Genomic DNA, 20,497 nt, shown 5'->3' with positions numbered 1-20,497 from the left:
ATCAGCCCAAGTGTGTCTAGCTAACAAGCTCAGGCGTGTCTGATTATTAAACTGACAATAAACAAAAAAATACCTAATCAGTCCTTTGCAATGCAATGGGAATCTTACTTCCATCCCTTTCGATAGCTAGCTAGATAGACAGCTAGCTAGCTGGAACACATTATAATCAGAACTGGGTTTCAGGTCACTGCACGGCACACCAGGGGAGACTTGGGGTTTGATACAGCAACCTTAAACTAGGTCTCCCGCTGGTCTCCTGGAACCAGCTTTCAAGCAGCTGTTCCAGAAAAAGAGGCTTTGTGTTCAACCCAGCTTTAGGGATAAAATAAAATAAATATTTTCTAGTTTGAAAATGTTATTTACAAAAAAAAGTCAAACCAAAAAAAAACTGCTTCACAAAAAACGATGTGTGTGTGTATATATATAGATATATAATATATATATATATATATTTATAAATGAGACACACGACGACCACCACCGCTACCCCCAAACCAGTTGTAGCGACCTGTCAGTTGGAGGTGTGACGACGGGGAAAGGTTACCCCGTGGTGGGGGGTCAGGTGATCACGGGAGGGGAGCCCAGCACTGCCCTCCTCTTCCGCCCCCTCTCCGCTCCCACTGCTCTCCCCCTCCCCAGCCCCGTAGTGAACCTGCTTCTGGTGCCGGTTCCTGCTCCTGGCGTCCTTGAACCCGAGTCCGCAGTCCTCGCAGCGGTACGCCCGGCCCTGCTCCTCCGGGCTGCGGTGAGCTCGCTGCTGGTGGAAGCGGAGTCCCGCCGGGTTGGCAAAGCCCTTCCCGCAGACCCGGCACACGTAGGGCTTCTCCCCGGTGTGGGTGCGCTGGTGAGCCCGCAGGGCGCCCGACTGGGAGAAGCTCTTGCCGCACTGGGGGCAGCCGTAGGGCCTCTCCCCGGTGTGGGTGCGCTGGTGGGCCCGCACCCCGGCCAGGTGGGGGAAGGCGCGGCCGCAGAAGGGGCAGGCGTAGGGCCGCTCGCCCGAGTGGATTCGCTGGTGAATCCTCAGCGAGCCGGACTGGCTGAAGCTCTTCCCACACTCCTGGCAGGTGTGGGGCCGGGCCCCCGAGTGCACATGCTGGTGCACACGCAGGTTGCTGCTGCTGTTGAAGAGACGCCCGCACTCGGGGCAGGGGTAAGGGGTGGGGGCGGCGCCCCCCGCTGGCCGGGAGAGGCGCCGGGAGGAGGCTGGGCAGTGCGGGCAGCAGTAGCAGTGGCAGGGCTTGTCTGCTGACTGGCCTCCAGGCTGTTGCTGCTGTTGGTGCTGCTGGAGCTGCTGCTGCTGGAGTTGGTTGAGCTCCGAGGAGGCGTGGAAGGACCCGGCCCCGCCCCCAAGCAGCCTGCCCCGCCCCGCCTCGTACTGCTCCGGGTGCAGCCTCTTCATGTGCCGCTCCTTCCACTTGAGATCCGGGAAATCGATCAGGCAGTCCGGGCAGTGCCGGGAACCGACTGAGAGGAGAGAGGGGAGAGGAGAGGGGGGGGAGAGGGGGAGAGGAGGAGAGGGGAGAGAGAGAGGGAGAGGAGGGGAGGAGAGAGGGGAGGAGAGGAGAGGGAGAGGAGGAGGAGAGGAGAGAGGAGAACGGAGAGAGAGGAGACATTGTTACTGTTGTAATTAGAACGTACATCCTATTGCACAGCAGGACGTCGCCTTGGAGAAAGCAGAAATCTGCCAAATAAATACATAAATAATAATTGCAGGCTCTCTACCAAACCCTGAGACGAGAAGCTGCACTCACAGGGGCCGCTGCTGCTGCTGCTGCTGCTGCTGGCTGTGGAGGGGGTCCCCCTGCTTTGCTCTGCAGGTCCCAGCTGTGCCAGTGGCTCCAGTAAGCCCACCATGGTGTAAACTGGCTTGGGGCCTGGGGGGTGGGGTTTGAAGGCCAGGAGCCCGGGCTGGGGCCCCCCCTCCCCACTGAAGGCTGGTTTGGCGGCGGCCGCGGTGGTGGTGGGGGTGGAGGTGGCGGTGGTATTGGGGGTGGCAGAGGCAGCCACAGGTTTGAAGCTCAGCCCGGCTGCATTCTCCCACATGGTCCTCACAGCCTCCTGCTGCTGCTGCTGCGAGGCGTCCTTCCCTCCCGGCGCAGGGTTCGAACTAGAAGCCATGAGGTCACCGATGAACTGGTGCATCTCAAACCAGGAGCAGGGCCCTCTCTGAGAGACGGGAAGAACGAACAGCGAGGGCAATGAGACTCCCTCCGCACAGCGCTGCGATCCGATCCTGCTTTCACTGGGAGCTCAATAATCAGGCACACCCGAGCTTGTTGCCTAGACACACTGGGGGCTGATCACGCTGGTAGTAAAACCTGGACTGGATCACACTGCTGTGGAACAGGAGTCCGATTTCCCATCCTTGTGAATTTATGTCAATACAGAGATCAACAGGGATGGGAATCAGGCTCCTATTGCACAGCAGTGTCGCCCAGTCCAGGTTTCACTAGCAGCATGATCAGCCCCAGTGTGTCTAGCTAACAAGCTCAGGTGTGTGATTATTAAACTCGTAGTGAAAGCAGGACCGGATCAAACTGCTGCTTGACAGCTTGTTATTTCTACCACAGGATGAACACACACACGTCATCAGGATGTAACATGCATTTCCCGCTCTCCAAACTTACAACAGAGAATTCAACAAGAAGCCGCGAACCCCCAAAATAACAATAACAATGAAAGGGCCAGCCAGTGGATCGTGTATACTGGTTCCAGTCGCTCTGAAGCCGGGCAGCAATGGGTTACAGCGGGAGCCGACGCGACGCCTCCGCGCACCGGGTATTAATAACTGTGACTCGGCCGCGTTTAAAAATAAAACACAAAGTTTGCGGATCCAAACGCAATGTTTCATTTCTCTCCGCAATGCGCTGCAATCGGCGCGGGTTTTACTGCCGTGTAACCGCGGCTTTCATTTGCACGCTGCTGTGGTCGTCGTCGTCGTCGTCGTTGTTGTTGTTGTTGTTTTGCATATAAAATGAAAGCCTGCATACTCACAGCGCTCGGGAGAAAACGATCTTTTTCCATCTGAAAAGAGTACATGAGTTTTGTTGTTGTGGCCGCGCCTTTATTTTGTATTTGTTTTTTTGTTTTTTTGTTTTTTTCCCCGCGATGTTGTTTGGAAACGCGCCCTTTCTTTACAGCTTTCTTTGTAACTAACGCTGTCGTATTTATTTATTTATTTTCTTTATTTTAAATACTTTGTTTTTCTTCGGCCTTCAACTCATAACGCGGACGGGCCGCCGCAGCTGCACTCGGACTCCATTTTTTTTTTTGTCGTTTCGTTAATTGTCAATGACGTCGACAGCTGCGTGCCCCGATGGCCGATGGGATTTGTAGTTTATTGTCAAACTCAATTTTTTTCATCTCATTTATGATTTGTTAACCCCCCCCGGATATCCCAGTGTGCGAATTTTAAGGTTTCAGAGCTCCCCTCTATGAAGTCTATTATTATTATTATTATTATTATTATTATTATTATTATTATTATTGTTATTAATATTGCAATGATCAGGAGCCAGGAGTTTGAGCAGGGTTACAAACTCACACTAGCCCTGCTGCTGCTGCACCCAGTCCTGGGGCTCAGAGCTCCCCTCAATGAAGTCTATTATTATTAATATTGCAATGATCAGGAGCCAGGAGTTTGAGCAGGGTTAGAAACTCACACTAGCCCTGCTGCTGCTGCACCCAGTCCTGGGGCTCAGAGCTCCCCGCAATGAAGTCTAGTATTATTAATATTGCAATGATCAGGAGCCAGGAGTTTGAGCAGGGTTAGAAACTCACACTAGCCCTGCTGCTGCTGCACCCAGTCCTGGGGTTCAGAGCTCCCCTCAATGAAGTCTATTATTATTAATATTGCAATGATCAGGAGCCAGGAGTTTGAGCAGGGTTAGAAACTCACACTAGCCCTGCTGCTGCTGCTGCACCCAGTCCTGGGGCTCAGAGCTCCAACAGCTACCAATGTTTTGATTGTAACACCCCACCCAACACGTGTTTTATTATTGCTTTATTATGAATAGCTACTTCAAGCATAACAACATTATTATATTAGCATAACAGTAGAATATCTTACACTAAAACGAATCTGCAACCCCCCTCACTAGTGTCCGTCATTGCACTGCAGACAGACTGCACGCATTTCAAGCGCTGACTAATGAAGACGCCTTTCCCTAGCCGGAGCAATGACGCTGAAGTGTGTTCCCAATGAAGCACTTTTGCGCCCCCCTCCCTTCAAAGTGACCACTTCCACTCTGAAGGGAGTAGGGGGGGGGGGGGGGGGGGGGAGGTTTTAGGATTGGAACACAACCCTAGACTCCACCAATAAACTCGATGTGACCGAATACCAGGCAGCTTTAGGACCGTTTCTGTCGGTTTTTAAAAACGTGCTTGCGAGACCGAATCGCACACGTGTGCAGTCTGAGTGAAGCTGCTCTGCAAAGAACCCTGGAGTCGATCAGCTGATCAGAAAAAAGCCTTTCTTTGTAAAAAAAAAAAAAAAAAAAAAAACAAAAAAAAACGAAATAAACCACGCACGCAGAGAACACAGACCTGCTGCATCTCAAACACGGAGCCGGGGCCCCATCATCTAATTCAGCTTAATCAAACGATATAAACACGTAAGTTATTATTATTATTATTTATTATTATTATTATTATTATTATTATTATTAATTCCAGTTTGGTTGTCTGCGACGCTCCTGTATTTGTAAATGCACACGGCATCGCAGCATCAACAAGACAGACACGATTTGAAATGGAGCAATTTTATCCCGGGAAATCAATCGAAAATAAGGGAGCGATGGGATTTTTTTTTTGTTTAATAATATTATTGCCAACATATGTGAGGACGGGTTATTTTTTTGCGGTGCAGGAAAAACTCCCGATATCCCAGATAGAGTTCGCTCTGATAAACTAGAGACGGGTGCATTGATATATAGTGCAGCTCTTCACACAGGAGAGACGGGTGCATTGATATATAGTGCAGCTCTTCACACAGGAGAGACGGGTGCATTGATATATAGTGCAGCTCTTCACACAGGAGAGACGGGTGCATTGATATATAGTGCAGCTCTTCACACAGGAGAGACGGGTGCATTGATATATAGTGCAGCTCTTCACACAGGAGAGACGGGTGCATTGATATATAGTGCAGCTCTTCACACAGGAGAGACGGGTGCATTGATATATAGTGCAGCTCTTCACACGGGAGAGACGGGTGCATTGATATACAGTGCAGCTCTTCACACAGGAGAGACGGGTGCATTGATATATAGTGCAGCTCTTCACACAGGAGAGACGGGTGCATTGATATATAGTGCAGCTCTTCACACAGGAGAGACGGGTGCATTGATATATAGTGCAGCTTGTTCTTTGTTCAAAGCTTGCTCAGTTTTCTTTATTCAATCTCCAACCCCCAACACAGTCCGCAGCTGTCAGTCAGCGTCTCAGGAACCATGCAAATAGGTCCAGTCGCTTTATCTTCTGTTGTTATTTTGTCCTGAGGGTACTCTACTAGCCGCCGAGTCCTTGAAAAAACTCCTTGGAAAGCCTCTTCCCAGCCAGAGACGCGGTTTAATTAACTTCAGCTCACCAAGTTTCGTCCGTCATTCTTCAAACCCGACTCTACCGGCGAGACTGATACAGACTGGTACTGTAAACTGACTAAGAAATTCTGTCCCTTCAATAGTAAAGCCACGGCTGCTATTCAGCCCAGGTTTTGTCGGCCCCTAGACTCTCCTTTTAGTAGCGCTGCATTTAAATAAATAAATGCTTTTCTTTTTCAGCAGCTGCTAAACAGAGACCAGCGTGCTGCCATGGACAGCGTGGAGATGGACTCTGTCCAGATTAAAGAGGAGGTCCCTGAACTTGAACCTGTCCCCTGTAGAGCAGATTCCTCTGGACTGGCTTCCCTCCCCATTAAACAGGAGCTCTGTGAGATGCACTGTGACTGCTGTCTGATAGATGTCTCTGATATTAAAGCTGAGCACAATGAATTGGAGATCCCCCAGACGGATGAACCCCTTCCTGTGAAACGAGAAGAGGTGCTGGAAACTGTCCGTTTTAAACGGGAGCCCCCTGAGGTAGAATTTGATCTCCTGGAACCGGGGAAGGAAGAATCCGAGGACTTCAAACCAAACATCCCTGAGCTGGAGCCTGTACGTCTGCGGGAGTGTAGCGTGGTGCTGGAGAGGATCTGCGTGAGAGAGCGAGGCGCTGGAGAGGAAGGCTCTCCCAACAGCACGCAAGGAGGTGGAAAGGAAGACGGGCGCTGTCATTCAGAATGCAGTCTGGCAGGTGAGTGACTCCCAGTAGCTGTGACGTGTGGTTGAGAGGGAGGGAGGGAGCGTGTAGGTTACATTACTAGCTATTTGTTTTTCCTGTTTGAAAATGATATCATTGCAACAGTGTGTGTTAGAGGAAATAGACCTGAAACATTACAGGAGAACTCTGAAGGCAGGTTCGTTTTCACCAGCATCAGTCTTTACTGACTCTGCTTTTACACATAAAGGCTTTAAGTTTAACTGTGTTTTTAAGCTGGTGTAACCCAGTGCAAGCCTCACAGCTGAAATTCTCCTGCTTGAATCCACTCCAGCACCCAGCCACATGCCCTAAGCCTACAAGCAGTGCCTCTTACTTTCTTTCCTGTTCATATTTTCCAGGTTCCAGTCCAGCAGCTAAAGCGAGGACGGGCAAAGCTTTCACCCAGTTAGGGCATTTTAAAACACCCCAGCGAACTCACACAGGAAAGAAACCGTATCGCTGCTCTGACTGTGGGAAGAGTTTCCGTCACTCAGAAAACACGGAAACACACCAGCGAACTCACACAGGAGAGAAACCGTATCGCTGCTCTGAGTGTAGGAAGAGTTTCCGTCACTCAGAAAACACGGAAACACACCAGCAAACTCACCAAGGGGAGAAACGGTATCGCTGCTCTGACTGTGGCAAGAGGTGTAATCACTCAGTATCCCTGAAAACACACAAGCGCATTCACGATAAACTGTATTGCTGCTCTGACTGTGGGAAGTGTTTCAGTAGGGTAGACTACCTTGAAACACACCAGCGAATTCAAACAGGACAGAAACCTTATCGCTGCTCTGACTGTGGGAAGAGTTTCACACCAGCGAACTCACACAGGAGAGAAACCGTATCGCTGCTCTGACTGTGGGAAGAGTTTCACTCGGTCAAGCTGCCTTGAAACGCACCAGCAAACTCACACAGGAGAGAAACCGTATCACTGCTCTGACTGTGGGAAGAGCTTCAGTAGAAAGGACGGCCTTGTTTACCACCAGAGGACTCACAAGAAATCGTGAACCCGCAGATGTTTAGGAGTTTAAACTTCTTTCACACATTGCAAATGCTGTATGAACACAATGGCACCAAGACGAAACCTTCGCTGTCTTCAAGTCTTTAATTTTTTCTGGGTTGACCAGTCCTGTATATAATCACAGACGGGTTGTGTCCACTGGACTCGGGATGTATTGCAATGGGGCTGCACTGACTTTGCCTTTGAAACTGCTGTGTAGCGAAAGCATACGTCCAGCGGGTCTAATACAGGAAACCACGCTGTGAGCTCCACGAACACTTCGCTCGCTGGACTTTGTGATCGCATGTCTATTCAATGCCAGACCATGTGGACCGCACTTGAAATACCGTTTTCAAACACACAGGTATTGCATGACTTGCTTCATACGTCACACAAACACGCAGAAACCCCCTTTTTTTTTTTTGTGCGGTTGTCAATCACGCCGCTGACTACTAGAACGACAGCAAAGGTCAAAACAGCTGGAGTACGATCGACGAGTCAATCTACAGTAACAGCTGCTGTCTTCAATCACGTCTGGCGCTCTGTTTGTGAACTATGAATTAAAAACACACAAAAGAAAACATTGCACTGACTGGGTTATTTAATAAATCACAAGAAAAATAAAAACATACAGTTAAGAATAAAAACATGTTGGAAAATAATTAAATCATTAAAATCAAAGTAAAGATGGATCAGCCTTTCACCTTCAGAATCAAAGAGCATTCTGTGCAGCCGTCCTTATCCAAGGACTTTACAAAAACACCATGGAGACTGAACTGCCCCGGCTGGGTTAGTCCAGGGCAGGCTTGAGGCTCAGAGACTGAACTACCCCCTCCTCCCTCACTAAGAGAAAGGCTGCTCCCTCCAGTCCAGGGCAGGAGTGAACTGCTCCACCCCTCAAAGTCTACAGCAGATTTGCAGCAAGGAGACCGATTTCACAGGCTGGTCCAGCTGCTTTGTGGCTTGTTTCCAGCAGCGAGCCAATTAGCCACTTCACATAATAACTGACACATCAATAAATGCGACGTTTCAAACTCTAACATGAAATACTACTGTGCTACTATTATGGCTTTCATTCTGTAGTTTCCAGGTGATGCAAAGCTTGTGGCTCCAGAATACTCCCTAACTCCACCACAGACACACAGTCAAAAGTCAGCACTTTGATACCTTTTATTACAAAAATGGTTTTATTATTATTATTCATTTTTAAAACAATATTTTTTTTTCCAGCAAGCAGGAATTCAAATGCAATTCCACAGAATCTAAATCATCCTCCTCCTAATTAACAACTTCCCACCAAATCTTAGTGAATCAAACACATTAAAATCCAGAATCGCCTTTAAAACAATAAAAAAAAAAAAAAAAAAAAATAGAATGACGTTAATAAATATAATTAAATACAGCTGGGGGTTGCATTGTCAAGGCTCTCATGAGGTTCTGTGGCGAGGAAGGGAGAGACCTAATCTCAGACCACCCTGCCCAACATCAGCGCAGGGGTGTGGGACTCGGGTCCTGGAGGGGCCCGCAGTGCCCCCCCCCCCACACACAGATCTCAATGACTTAATTGGTCTAACTGCTACATTAATTAATTGGACAAATTCAACACTGCTCTGCCAGGCTTCAACGTTTTGTGCGTCGCGCACACCTAGAATCACATGTTTATCTATATATTTAACCATCAATTGTGAAATATGAAATTTTTAACTGAAGAAATAATTCTGTCAATGATGTTAATTGAGCTGAAGTTGGCATGGGAATCAGACGACGCTCCCCTCCCCCAGGACTGCCTGCGTTGAGTTGTTTGAGATCAGTGCTGATCGAGGGGAGGGGGGGAGGGAGGGTGTGTGTGTGTGAAACCAGCACAAGCCTTGCAGCGCCTGTTAAAACTGTACGGCTTGTGCGTCTGGCAGCTGCAGCGCCCCCTAGCAGTCAAGGAATGGTTTTTCACTTGGAGAGCCTGCCATGATTTGTTACCTTACCCCCCCCCTCGAATGATGACCCCCCCCCCCCCAAGTTCTGATTTTGTCAAAGTTAATTTCCAATTATTTTTTTATTATTATTATTTTTTTTTTTTTTTTTTTTTTTTTTAAATCAATTCCCTCCCCTCCCTTCTGAATCGATTCCAGCACAGCGCTGATCAAAATCTCAATTCTGCAGCATTCTGTTAAAATTGAGATTCTCACAACCGCTGCAGCACATTCCCCTCCATGGGAGTCGCAGTATATCAGTCACTTAAAACTAAACCAAAAACATCAGACAACAATCACCACTTCTCTAAAATATAACTTCAAACTCCTTAAATAAAAATTTTTTAAAAAAACAGGGATTTTAAAAAAGGAATTGGGGGGGGGGAGGGGGAATCAACCCCCCCCAACCGACCGTTTTTTGTTGCAATTCCACCCCCCGTCCTGATTATCTGGCAGGGGCGTTGTCTGCCGCCAGCGTAGAGGCGGCGCTGTGGGTCCTCTGGTGAGCCTTCAGGTTCCCTTCCCTGCTGAAGCTCTTGCCGCACTCTGTGCAGGCGTGCCTGCCCCCGGAGTGCGCCCTCTGCTGGTGGGCGGCGAGCTGCTCGGGCTTGCCGAAGCTCTCGTCGCAGTCCGCGCAGGGGTGAGCCTTCCTCTCCCGGTGCAGCCGCTGGTGCGTCTTCAGCAGCGCCAGTGTGGCGAAGCTCTTCCCACACTCCTGGCACACTGAGGGGGCCGGATCCTTACCCTTCTCCTTGCCCTTGGCCGGCCGGCCCCTGCGACCGCTCTTGGGCTCGGAGGCGTCTTCGGAATTATCATCAGGACGATCGTCATCTCCTCCTCCTCCTTCACCGTCGTTCTGCTCCCCTTCAGGGGCGGGAATGGGGGCCGGCTGTTTCTTGGCGCGTTTGGGAGTTTTGCTCCCTCCCCCTCCTGCCTTGCTTTTCCCCTCTTCTTCTTCTTCTTCTTCTTCTTCTTCTTCTTCTTCCTCCTCCTCGCTCTCCCTGCTCGTCTTGGGCGGCCTGCCTCTCTTTTTCTTGGGGTTGGCGTTGCTGGCGGCGTTTCCATTACACCTGCTCTGCCCGGCGTGCTTCTCCTGGTGCACAATCAAGTCCACCTCGCTTTCAAACAGAGCCTCGCACTTCCCGCACCTGTGGGTCTTCTCCGCCTCGCTCTCCCCTCCTTGGTGGCTCTGCTGGTGAGCCCGGAGCAGCGCCGGGGTCCTGCAGCTGTGGCCGCAGTCTGGGCAGACGCAGGGCTTCTCACGGCAGACGGAGCGGCGGTGAGCCGTGACCTCGGAGAAGGTGCGAAAGCTCTGCTGGCAGCAGGCGCACTTGAAGGGCTTGTCCTCCTTGGTGTGGCTGCCCTGGTGCTGGGTGAGCTCCTGCGAGGAGGGGAAGGTGCGCTCGCACACGTAGCAGGTGAACAGCGTGTCGCCGCTCTGCAGCTGCTGCTTGTACTCCTCACGGTGGCTCTTCTTCATGTGCCGCTCCTTCGCCTTCGAGTTGCAGAAGGTGATGAAGCACTGGTAGCACTGCAGGTTCTCATGGAGGTCTGAGAGCGAGGGGGAGAGAGAACATAAAGGCATGTTCATTTATTATTATTATTATTATTGTTAATAATCCCTTTTATTAAATGTTTCCAAATCTACTTTGAAAGTATGATTTTTTTTTATTAAAACAGCAGTCTTGTTGCATCCCTGAGGCTGGCCAGCTGTTCAAGGGGACGGCCAAAGCTGACCCTTCCAAACCCTGCTCAAATGAACCTCTACCCAGACCCTTAAACCTGGAGGGGAATCGCCCACCTGGACTGGATACCCACTCAGCCCCCTCTAGACCAGCGCCTGGTGCCCGGCGATGCTCATCGCCCCCAACCCCCACCTTGTACTCACAGGGCCGCGAGATGACGGATGGCTGCGCCACCTCTCTGACCTCACTGGCCGGCACTGGGCTCTCCATCACAATCACCCTGTTCACTCCATCAGGCAGCAGCAGTGCCTCCTTCTCCTGCTTCAGACTCACACACACCTCCTTCACAGAGCCAGAATCCATCCTCTACAGAGGGGGGGAGAGAAAGAAGCACAAAAAATAAACACAGCAACTCCTCCTGCTTCAGACTCACACACACCTTCACAGAGCCAGAATCCATCCTCTACAGGGGGGGAGAGACGCAAAAAATAAACACAGCAACTCCTCCTTCAAACACACACACACACACAAACCTCCTTCACAGAGCCCGACTCCCTCCTCTACAGGAGAGCCAGCGAATGTAAACACAGTAAACCCAGAGATGGGATTACAGACAATGCAAGCAAAACCATTTGCAGGAGGCTGGGGACATGCAATTCCAAGCCTGGAGAAGATCAGGGCAAAAATCAAGGCGTCATAGCGTGGCAGACAGAGATGAGAATCAGACTCCTATTGCACAGCAGTGCCATCCAGTCCTGGTTTTACTACCAGCTTGATCAGCCCCCAGTGCGTACAGGTAACAAGCGCAGGTGTGTCGGACTATAACTCACTGAGAAACCAGGAACGGATCATACTGCTTTGCAATGGGAGTCTTACTAACACCCCTGTGGTAAAGCCTCACACACACACATACTCGCTCAAGAGAGATAAAACCCTTAATCAATTATTAAAGATTTAAATAAACATTTCTCCTGGAGACTGTCAGTTTGCACATGTTTAAAAAGGTGCGAGAGACAACTTAAACACTGTGTGTGAATATATATATATATATATATATCTAAATACAACCAGACCCACAAACGCTGCAACACGACAACTGTACCCAAGAGAGTGCTTATATTATACACACACTGAGATACGCCACGAACACGGCGTGGGTAATGAGCTTTTGTTTTCGTGGGGTGCTGTTCGGAGAGGAGGGCCCGGCGTCGGGCCGCCCGGAGTGTCTGCCCGGTTAGGCGGGCGGCGGCGGCCCCGGAGGCCCTTTGGTGTTTGTTATGCTCGGGGGGAGGGGCCATTTCTGTCGGGGCGAGGGGCCATTTCGTCGGGGGGCGGGGCCCATTTTTCGTCTGGGGGCCGGGGCCATTTCGTCGGGGGAGGGGCCATTTCGTCGGGGGAGGGCAAAATAAATTTCGTCTGGGCGGGGCCATATATTTATTTCGTCGGGGGGGTCGTGGCCATTTCGTCGGGGAGGGGCCCAAAATAAAAAAAAAACCAGGTTTGTTTTTTTTTTTTTTTTTTTTGTAAAGCAGCGTGGGGGAGGGCCAAAAAACCAATAAAACAGAACATAGCCAAAATTTCGTCCCCCATTTCGTCGGGGGGGGGCCATTTCGTCGCTGGGTAGGGGCCAATTTCGTCGGGGGGAGGGGCCATTTCGTCCGGGGGGAGGGGCCCAAAATTTCCGTCGGGGGGCGGGCCAATTTCGTCGTGGGGGGCGGGGCCATTTCGTCGGGGGGAGGGGCCATTTCGTCGGGGGGGGGGCCAATTTCGTCGGGGGGGGGGCATTTCGTCGGGGGCGAGGGGCATTTCGTCGGGGGGAGGGGCCAATTTCTCGTCGGGTTGGGGGGTCGTGCCATTCGTCCCCCATTGCGTCGGTTAAAGGGGCCATTTCCGTCGGGGGTCGGGCCATTTCGTCGCTCCCCGGTAAAGCAGCCCCCGCTCCCCGGTAAAGCAGCCCCCGCTCCCCGGTAAAGCAGCCCCCGCTCCCCGGTAAAGCAGCCCCCGCTCCCTGGTAAAGCAGCCCCCGCTCCCCGGTAAAGCAGCCCCCGCTCCCTGGTAAAGCAGCCCCCGCTCCCCGGTAAAGCAGCCCCCGCTCCCTGGTAAAGCAGCCCCCGCTCCCTGGTAAAGCAGCCCCCGCTCCCCGGTAAAGCAGCCCCCGCTCCCTGGTAAAGCAGCCCCCCCGCACCGAGCTCCCTGTCTGTTTTCTCTCTCTATACCGAGCTGTAGCGCCGCCGCCTCTCACCTGCTCCCTCGCCGTCACTGCCGCTGAACGCGACCGACGCGCTGACGACGCGACGCGCTGACGCACACACCCCCATCACGTGACGCGGGCCCGCCAGAACGGATTAACCCGCCGCGTGCCGTCGCCCCCCTTTCAATGCTAACTGTTAATGTAATCGCAGCTGTGATTGTGTTATTGGAGATGTGATTGTGTTATTGGAGCTGTGATTGTATTGTTGCAGCTCTGATTGTGTTATTGGAGATGTGATTGTGTTATTGCAGCTGTGATTGTGTTATTGGAGATGTGATTGTGTTATTGCAGCTGTGATTGTGTTATTGGAGCTGTGATTGTGTTATTGGAGCTGTGATTGTATTGTTGCAGCTGTGATTGTGTTATTGGAGCTGTGATTGTGTTATTGGAGCTGTGATTGTGTTATTGGAGATGTGATTGTGTTATTGCAGCTGTGATTGTGTTATTGGAGCTGTGATTGTGTTATTGCAGCTGTGATTGCATTATTGCATTATTATCTCCTTGTGCTGCGTCTTTGGGGTGAGGTGTTGTTGGAAGTGACTCTGCAGCTGATGCATCGTTCACACACCCTAGTCTCGTATCTTGTAAAGCTCTTTGAGATGAAGCTCTGCTACGAAAGGCGCTATATAAAGATTATTATTATTTAACAATAAACATGAAATACAAGAAAAAGAGACACAGCACAGGAATAGAAATCAAAACATTTATTGTACAAACATTTAAATTAATGCAACATGAAGCCTCAAAATGAACTGTACAGCACAAAGCGATCGTTCTCTCGACAGGACAGAGCTTGGGGGGGGGGTTGGTGCGGTCCGTCACTGCCGATTTACCGCTCGGAGCAAACAGAGAAAAAGCCGCTGGGGTTTGTGTCGACTGATCGATCGATCGCTGCTTTACATTGAAGACTCCGCCGAGGAGAACAGCGATCCTCACAACTCTGCCCCCCCAGCGGCCGTTTCACCTGGAGCGGAAAACCAGATCGATGCCAGCGAAGACCCTCCCCCCACTGAGACCTCGATCTGGAACAATCGAAAATAAAACAGATGAGGAACAGATTTTTACAAAACAATTGGAATTGTTTATATATATATATATACACACACACACACGCACGCACACACAAAAAAAATAGGAATTGACCCCCCCCCCCCAAACTAAATCGCTGCTACAGTCTGCCGAGCCTCCCAGCTCCGGGCTGTGAGGAGAGGGAGGCGTAGGGGAAGGAGGGAGGGGGGAGGGGAGGTGAGGAGAGGAGGGGCTGTGAGGGCAGAGCTGGGTAGGAGGGAGGAGCGGGCGGTGGGGGGAGCAGCGGCTGCAGCTTCCTCTCCCAGTACTGCTCCTTGTTTCTCAGCACCCTCATCCTGGCACGGTGCTCCTCCTCCACCAGCTCCCCTGCTCTCCGGAGCTGCTGCTTCTTCACCATGTGGAGCTCCACCGCCTGTCTGATCTGCAGCCGGACCAGGGAGAGCTGGAGCTGATCCTCCCTGCGAGGCGGGCCCACACCAGGGGGGCCCAGGCCCCTGCCCAGACCTTTCCTCTTGCCCCTGGCCCCCTCCGGTCTCCGTGTGTCCAGGGCGGGGCTGGTGAAGAGGTGGGGCGGTGGGGGCAGGGGCTGGTTCCCAGTTTCCCTTCTGCTGCTGCTCCCTGTCTCACCCGGTCTGGCCGTGGGGAGAGCAAGGGGAGAGGAGGAGGAGGAGGAGGAGGAAGGGGCAAGGCTGCAGGGTCTGGGGGTTCTTTTCTTCAGCTCCGAGACACCCCATTCCTCCACGCAGAGATCCACAACTTCTACAGAGAGAGAGAAAGAGAGTCGTATCCTTTCGGCAGTGTGTGTGCTTGTTATGCTCCAATAATTCACTATTGCCTCTGCAAGGCGATCTAAGACGTGTTGTTATCTCTTACCTTCCCCGAAGCCACGTTGATGCTGATTGGCCAAGCTGGGCTCCTGCGTTGAGACGCTGGCACTGACAGAAAGTGGGGGTGCCCCGTTCACGCTCCTCTGCGGTTTCGGGGTGTCAGTCGACTCCGGCCCATCTCCCAGAGGTTCTCCTCCCTTTAACCCCAACCTGACCCCGAGCCTCGACCTCCTCTGCCCCCCTGCACCGCTCCAGCCAGGGGTCCTCAAGCCCCAATCACGCTCCTGCCCCAACCCCAACCCCAACCCTAACCCTAACCCTCTCCCCCCTCCTCCTCCCTCCACACTCTCTTGGCCGCTCCTCCAAGTCTGCGCCCCTGGCACCTGCTCGCTCCCCGACACCCTACTCCCCTTCCCCTCCCCGGGCTCCCCCTTTCCCCTCGGCCCCGGCTCCCTGCTCTCCTGCTTCCCCTTGGTTCCTGTCTCCTCTCCTCCCCAGGCCCCGGCCTTGGCTCTCCTCGCCTGGGCGGAAGAGCGGGCGGTCTTCTTGGCCCGGGCCTTGATGTTCTCCCAGCACTTGCGCAGCTGCTTGGCGTCGCGGTGGAAGACGCAGGGGTGCCCGTTGAACTCAGCTCCCAGCTGTTGCCACGTGCGCTGCTTGCGCAGGACGGTCCCCGCGTCGCCCTTGCGGCTCTCCAGCACCGAGCGGTGTCTCTCGATCAGCCCCAGCAGCACCCTCTTCTCCAGCTCCGAGAAGTGCCGGGACGCCCTGGAGCAGGGGGGGGAGGAGTCCGTGGAGGGGTAGGGGGGAGGAGGGGATGCCCAGACCTGCCCCCCCCCGCCCCCCCGCTGCTGTCTCTGATGCTGCTGCTGAGAGATCAGGCTGCTCCCACACGGCCCTTCTGTACAGGGGAGACAAGGACAGCAGGGACTGGAATCAGACTCCTATTGCACAGCAGTGTCACCCAGTCCAGGTTTTACTGGCAGCTTGATCAGCCCCCAGTGTGTCTAGCTAACAAGCTCAGGAGTGTCTTATTATTAAGCAGTGAAAACCAGGATTGGATCAGACTGCTCTGCATGGCTCCTAGACAGTGATATTGCACTCACCAGAGCCTGACCCTGAGCTGCTCCCCTGGGGTACCTCCTCTCTCGGCACGGGGTGCTGGAACTGCTGGCAGCCTTCGTCGCCTGGCACCGCGAAGAGGGGGCCCCCCATCTCCCCCATTTCTCCCATCACCCGCATCTCCTCGATCTCCCCCATCGCTCCGATCTCCCGCATCTCTCTGATCTCGCCTCCCATTTCGGGGTAGAAGGGGTAACCGTTCCCCTCCCTGCCTCCTTCCTCCTGGGGCAGCTTCGCAGTCCACGCTGCTTTGCGCTTCCGGGACCCTGTGAGGAGTGCGGCCCCTGCCTCACAGCCGCTCCCCGCAGCTCCGTTCGGAAACAGCTGCCCCTCCGTACCCCAGGGGTCACCCTCCTGCACCCCCGCTCCCTGGAGGCTGGACTCAGCGAGCTCTGCCTCCTGCTCCTCCTCCTGTTTGATGACGGTGGTCTCCCACTCCCAGACCTCGCCCAGCCCCTCCTCCTCCACCTCCTCCTCCGGCTTCACCTCTCCAGGAACGAAGCTCTCCGGCTGGGCGAGGGCTAGCGCCGCCCCCGTCCCGGGCTCCAGCTCCATCCCCGCAGTCAGGACTCCCCCCCCGAAGCACAGCCGGGCTCGCCTGCCTGTCAGGGTGGGGGGCAGGAGGTCAGTTACGTTGAAAAGCAGGGGTGCCTGCCCAGTCCTGGGCTTGCACCAAATCACCAAGCAAGCTTCTAATCCCAGGCACGACAAACACAGAAATGCACGGCACAGAACTGTATCATTATTATCATTATTATTATTATTATTCAAACACGACAGGGTCATCAAAGGAGTCTGAAAATACAAGAGTAAAGATCGCATGACAAACAAACGCGTAACTGAACTGTAACTGATCAATTATATTGTACAATTACAATTACAATTACACAGGGGTGCCAGGACTCAATGGCAGTTACATTAGACTTGCAATTAATTATCGAATAGCAAGGCTAAGGCTGTAACAGACCCCCAGGTCTGGAGCCTGTGGTTTAGAGTAAGGATGGCGATCAGACTCCTATTGCACAGCAGTGTCACCCAGTCCAGGTTTCACTAGCAGCTTGATCAGCGCCCCAGTGTGTCTAGCTAACAAGCTCAGGTGTGTCTGATTATTAAACTCCTAGTGAAAGCAGGACTTGATCAAACCGCTCTGCAGCGGGAGTCTGATTCCCATCCCTGTGGAGTCTGTAGAGCAGACAGCCCCTAGCTACTATCTCCACACGTCTCTCTGCTTATTTTTTAAAGCATATTGTCAGCAAATTAAATTAAAAATGATTTTAAAAACCCGCTCAGCGTGTATATGCCCGGGGCAGGTACTGATGCATCATGCACACCGCTGTGTTTATCTGTTGCAATTCCAGCGCAGCGACTCCGGGTTTCTATTCACGTTCATATTGCTGGAGTTGCAATTCTTGCACGAATGGATTTATTCATGTTTTTTAAATTGTTTTCGATTTATTTATTTATTTTTATTTACTCGTGAAAGAGAAACAGCTCAGGCTAACTTGCGCTCCGACAAAACTCCCAGCGTGCGGCGGCGTTTGTAACATTTCCACTGGAAAGCAAAATCTTTAAATAAAGTTTTCCCAGGGAAATGCACTCGCGAACAACGCAGTTCCGGGTCTTTTGTTGCTGTATTATATATAAATACATATACATATATTTTTTGTGCTAGTGTTTAAAAAATATATTTTAAATTCAGCGTTACCTTTTATTTATCCGTTCTTCTCGTCTTTAGCTGCAAAAAGCGTCGCACAATGAAGCGCTGTTATGCCACAAAGGCTGATGGGAATTGTAGTCCCATGGCGGCTATCGTTAGTCAGTTTTTCGGCCAAGTTATTATTATTATTATTATTATTAGCCAGATGTTACTACCAGATTTTTAAGTGATTTTTAATCACTAAGGCAAGCAGCTGCACAAAACTAAACATATTTAAATTTCTCTAAAGTAATGATTTTGTATAAAAAAAATGACAATCTGGGTTAGCACTGAAATGTTTATTCAAAAAGCACCACAATGATTTTATTTCATTTTGTGCACCTCAAACTATCTATCTGTATATATATATATATATATATATACACACAGGGATGGGAATCAGACTCCCGCTGCAGAGCGGTTTGATCCAGTCCTGGTTTCACTAGGAGTTTAATAATAAGACACACCTGAGCTTGTTAGCTAGACACACTGGGGGCTGATCAAGCTGGTAGTAAAACCTGGACTGGGTGACACTGCTGTGCAATAGGAGTCTGATTTCCAGCCCTGGACTGGGTGACACTGCTGTGCAATAGGAGTCTGATCCCTGGACTGGGTGACACTGCTGTGCAATAGGAGTCTGATTCCCATCCCTGCATGTATGTATCTATGTATATATATAGTGAAGAGGAGAGTTAATACAGCTATTGCTCACTATTTTAATAACAGCTAACTCTTCAAATCCAGCTCTCTCTCCCTCTATCAATGGCTTCTCTTCTTCATTCAATATTTCTAGCGGTTGATGAACTTGTATTGAATCTCTAACACAGCCACTACTAACAGGGGCTGCTTCGATTTCGTTCCGGTAACCAAACCCTCCTCCGCCCGGCCCCTACCACTCCAGCAAGACGAGGGCTGAGGAAGCACCAAACCCTCCTCCGCCCGGCCCCTACCACTCCAGCAAGACGAGGGCTGAGGAAGCACCAAACCCTCCTCCGCCCGGCCCCTACCACTCCAGCAAGACGAGGGCTGAAGAAGCACCAAACCCTCCTCCGCCCGGCCCCTACCACTCCAGCAAGACGAGGGGCTGAGGAAGCACCAAACCCTCCTCCGCCCGGCCCCTACCACTCCAGCAAGACGAGGGCTGAAGAAGCACCAAACCCTCCTCCGCCCGGCCCCTACCACTCCAGCAAGACGAGGGCTGAAGAAGCACCAAACCCTCCTCCGCCCGGCCCCTACCACTCCAGCAAGACGAGGGCTGAGGAAGCACCAAACCCTCCTCCGCCCGGCCCCTACCACTCCAGCAAGACGAGGGGCTGAGGAAGCACCAAACCCTCCTCCGCCCGGCCCCTACCACTCCAGCAAGACGAGGGGCTGAGGAAGCACCAAACCCTCCTCCGCCCGGCCCCTACCACTCCAGCAAGACGAGGGCTGAAGAAGCACCAAACCCTCCTCCGCCCGGCCCCTACCACTCCAGCAAGACGGGGGCTGAGGAAGCACCAAACCCTCCTCCGCCCGGCCCCTACCACTCCAGCAAGACGAGGGCTGAGGAAGCACCAAACCCTCCTCCGCCCGGCTACCACTCCAGCAAGACGGGGGGCTGAGGAAGCACCAAACCCTCCTCCGCCCGGCCCGTACCACTCCAGCACGACGAGGGCTGAGGAAGCACCAAACCCTCCTCCGCCCGGCTCCTACCACTCCAGCAAGACGAGGGCTGAAGAAGCACCAAACCCTCCTCCGCCCGGCTCCTACCACTCCAGCAAGACGAGGGCTGAAGAAGCACCAAACCCTCCTCCGCCCGGCCCCTACCACTCCAGCAAGACGAGGGCTGAAGAAGCACCAAACCCTCCTCCGCCCGGCCCCTACCACTCCAGCAAGACGAGGGCTGAAGAAGCACCAAACCCTCCTCCGCCCGGCCCCTACCACTCCAGCAAGACGAGGGCTGAAGAAGCACCAAACCCTCCTCCGCCCGGCCCCTACCACTCCAGCAAGACGAGGGCTGAGGAAGCACCAAACCCTCCTCCGCCCGGCCCCTACCACTCCAGCAAGACGAGGGCTGAAGAAGCACCAAACCCTCCTCCGCCCGGCCCCTACCACTCCAGCAAGACGAGGGCTGAAGAAGCACCAAACCCTCCTCCGCCCGGCCCCTACCACTCCAGCAAGACGAGGGCTGAAGAAGCACCAAACCCTCCTCCGCCCGGCCCCTACCACTCCAGCAAGACGAGGGGCTGAGGAAGCACCAAACCCTCCTCCGCCCGGCCCCTACCACTCCAGCAAGACGAGGGCTGAAGAAGCACCAAACCCTACCACTCCAGCAAGACGAGGGCGAAGCACCAAACCCTCCTCCGCCCGGCCCCTACCACTCCAGCAAGACGAGGGGCTGAGGAAGCACCAAACCCTCCTCCGCCCGGCCCCTACCACTCCAGCAAGACGAGGGCTGAGGAAGCACCAAACCCTCCTCCGCCCGGCCCCTACCACTCCAGCAAGACGAGGGGCTGAGGAAGCACCAAACCCTCCTCCGCCCGGCCCCTACCACTCCAGCAAGACGAGGGCTGAAGAAGCACCAAACCGTCCTCCGCCCGGCCCCTACCACTCCAGCAAGACGAGGGGCTGAGGCAGCACC

General features: G+C 52.7%; 4 protein-coding genes across 7 annotated transcripts in view; 1 reads left to right on the top strand and 3 right to left on the bottom strand.

Moving 5' to 3' along the window:
* Window positions 1-511: 511 nt before the first annotated feature.
* Window positions 512-11,318, bottom strand: LOC121304161 (zinc finger protein 658B-like). Its single transcript, XM_041235130.1, has 5 exons — window positions 11,156-11,318; window positions 9,716-10,818; window positions 2,995-3,168; window positions 1,752-2,166; window positions 512-1,464 (listed from the first exon to the last, which is right to left on the bottom strand). The coding sequence occupies exons 1-5, from the start codon at window positions 11,313-11,315 to the stop codon at window positions 512-514; spliced, it is 2,805 nt and encodes a 934-aa protein (XP_041091064.1). The 5' UTR covers window positions 11,316-11,318.
* LOC121304242 (zinc finger and SCAN domain-containing protein 2-like) lies at window positions 4,278-9,284 on the top strand. Of its 3 annotated transcripts, none has more exons than XM_041235264.1 (3): window positions 4,278-4,613; window positions 5,784-6,291; window positions 6,657-9,284. In XM_041235264.1, exons 2-3 carry the CDS (start codon window positions 5,811-5,813, stop codon window positions 7,154-7,156), a joined length of 981 nt encoding a protein of 326 aa, XP_041091198.1. In that variant the 5' UTR covers window positions 4,278-4,613; window positions 5,784-5,810; the 3' UTR covers window positions 7,157-9,284. The 3 variants fall into 3 exon arrangements, with proteins under 3 accessions (XP_041091198.1, XP_041091197.1, XP_041091200.1); XM_041235263.1 differs by having other exon boundaries at window positions 5,781-6,291; XM_041235266.1 differs by lacking the exon at window positions 4,278-4,613 and having other exon boundaries at window positions 4,775-6,291.
* A 2,574-nt stretch (window positions 11,319-13,892) lies between the features above and the next one.
* LOC121304213 (myb/SANT-like DNA-binding domain-containing protein 3) lies at window positions 13,893-18,256 on the bottom strand. Its single transcript, XM_041235211.1, has 4 exons — window positions 17,887-18,256; window positions 16,166-16,783; window positions 15,106-15,960; window positions 13,893-14,991 (listed from the first exon to the last, which is right to left on the bottom strand). The coding sequence occupies exons 2-4, from the start codon at window positions 16,734-16,736 to the stop codon at window positions 14,372-14,374; spliced, it is 2,046 nt and encodes a 681-aa protein (XP_041091145.1). The 5' UTR covers window positions 16,737-16,783; window positions 17,887-18,256; the 3' UTR covers window positions 13,893-14,371.
* Window positions 18,257-20,207: 1,951 nt separating this feature from the next.
* Window positions 20,208-20,497, bottom strand: part of LOC121304215 — a 5,642-nt gene continuing 5,352 nt past the window's right edge. For both annotated transcript variants that reach the window (XM_041235214.1, XM_041235216.1), the window contains one exon: window positions 20,208-20,497. This exon is cut by the window's right edge and continues 330 nt beyond it. The gene's annotated coding sequence lies outside the window, so the exon portion shown is untranslated.

This window comes from Polyodon spathula, chromosome 37, assembly GCF_017654505.1.
Source record: "Polyodon spathula isolate WHYD16114869_AA chromosome 37, ASM1765450v1, whole genome shotgun sequence".
NCBI lineage: Eukaryota > Metazoa > Chordata > Actinopteri > Acipenseriformes > Polyodontidae > Polyodon > Polyodon spathula.
The sequence above is the reverse complement of the archived record's forward strand: the minus strand, read 5'-3'. Positions and strand labels throughout refer to the sequence as shown.

What these genes read in the sequence shown, in the direction of transcription:
- LOC121304242 (XM_041235264.1), top strand. Translation starts at nt 5,811, where the DNA reads ATGGACAGCGTGGAGATGGACTCTGTCCAGATTAAAGAGGAGGTCCCT. An exon ending in TTCAGAATGCAGTCTGGCAG is followed by an intron (nt 6,292 to 6,656) that starts GTGAGTGACTCC and finishes CATATTTTCCAG; the next exon opens with GTTCCAGTCCAGCAGCTAAA.
- LOC121304161 (XM_041235130.1), bottom strand. Translation starts at nt 11,315, where the DNA reads ATGGATTCTGGCTCTGTGAAGGAGGTGTGTGTGAGTCTGAAGCAGGAG. An exon ending in CAGACAACGCCCCTGCCAGA is followed by an intron (nt 3,169 to 9,715) that starts TAATCAGGACGG and finishes AATAAATAAATA; the next exon opens with AATACGACAGCGTTAGTTAC. An exon ending in ATCGTTTTCTCCCGAGCGCT is followed by an intron (nt 2,167 to 2,994) that starts GTGAGTATGCAG and finishes CCCGTCTCTCAG; the next exon opens with AGAGGGCCCTGCTCCTGGTT.
- LOC121304213 (XM_041235211.1), bottom strand. Translation starts at nt 16,736, where the DNA reads ATGGAGCTGGAGCCCGGGACGGGGGCGGCGCTAGCCCTCGCCCAGCCG. An exon ending in CAGCTCAGGGTCAGGCTCTG is followed by an intron (nt 15,961 to 16,165) that starts GTGAGTGCAATA and finishes TCCCCTGTACAG; the next exon opens with AAGGGCCGTGTGGGAGCAGC. An exon ending in TCAACGTGGCTTCGGGGAAG is followed by an intron (nt 14,992 to 15,105) that starts GTAAGAGATAAC and finishes CTCTCTCTGTAG; the next exon opens with AAGTTGTGGATCTCTGCGTG.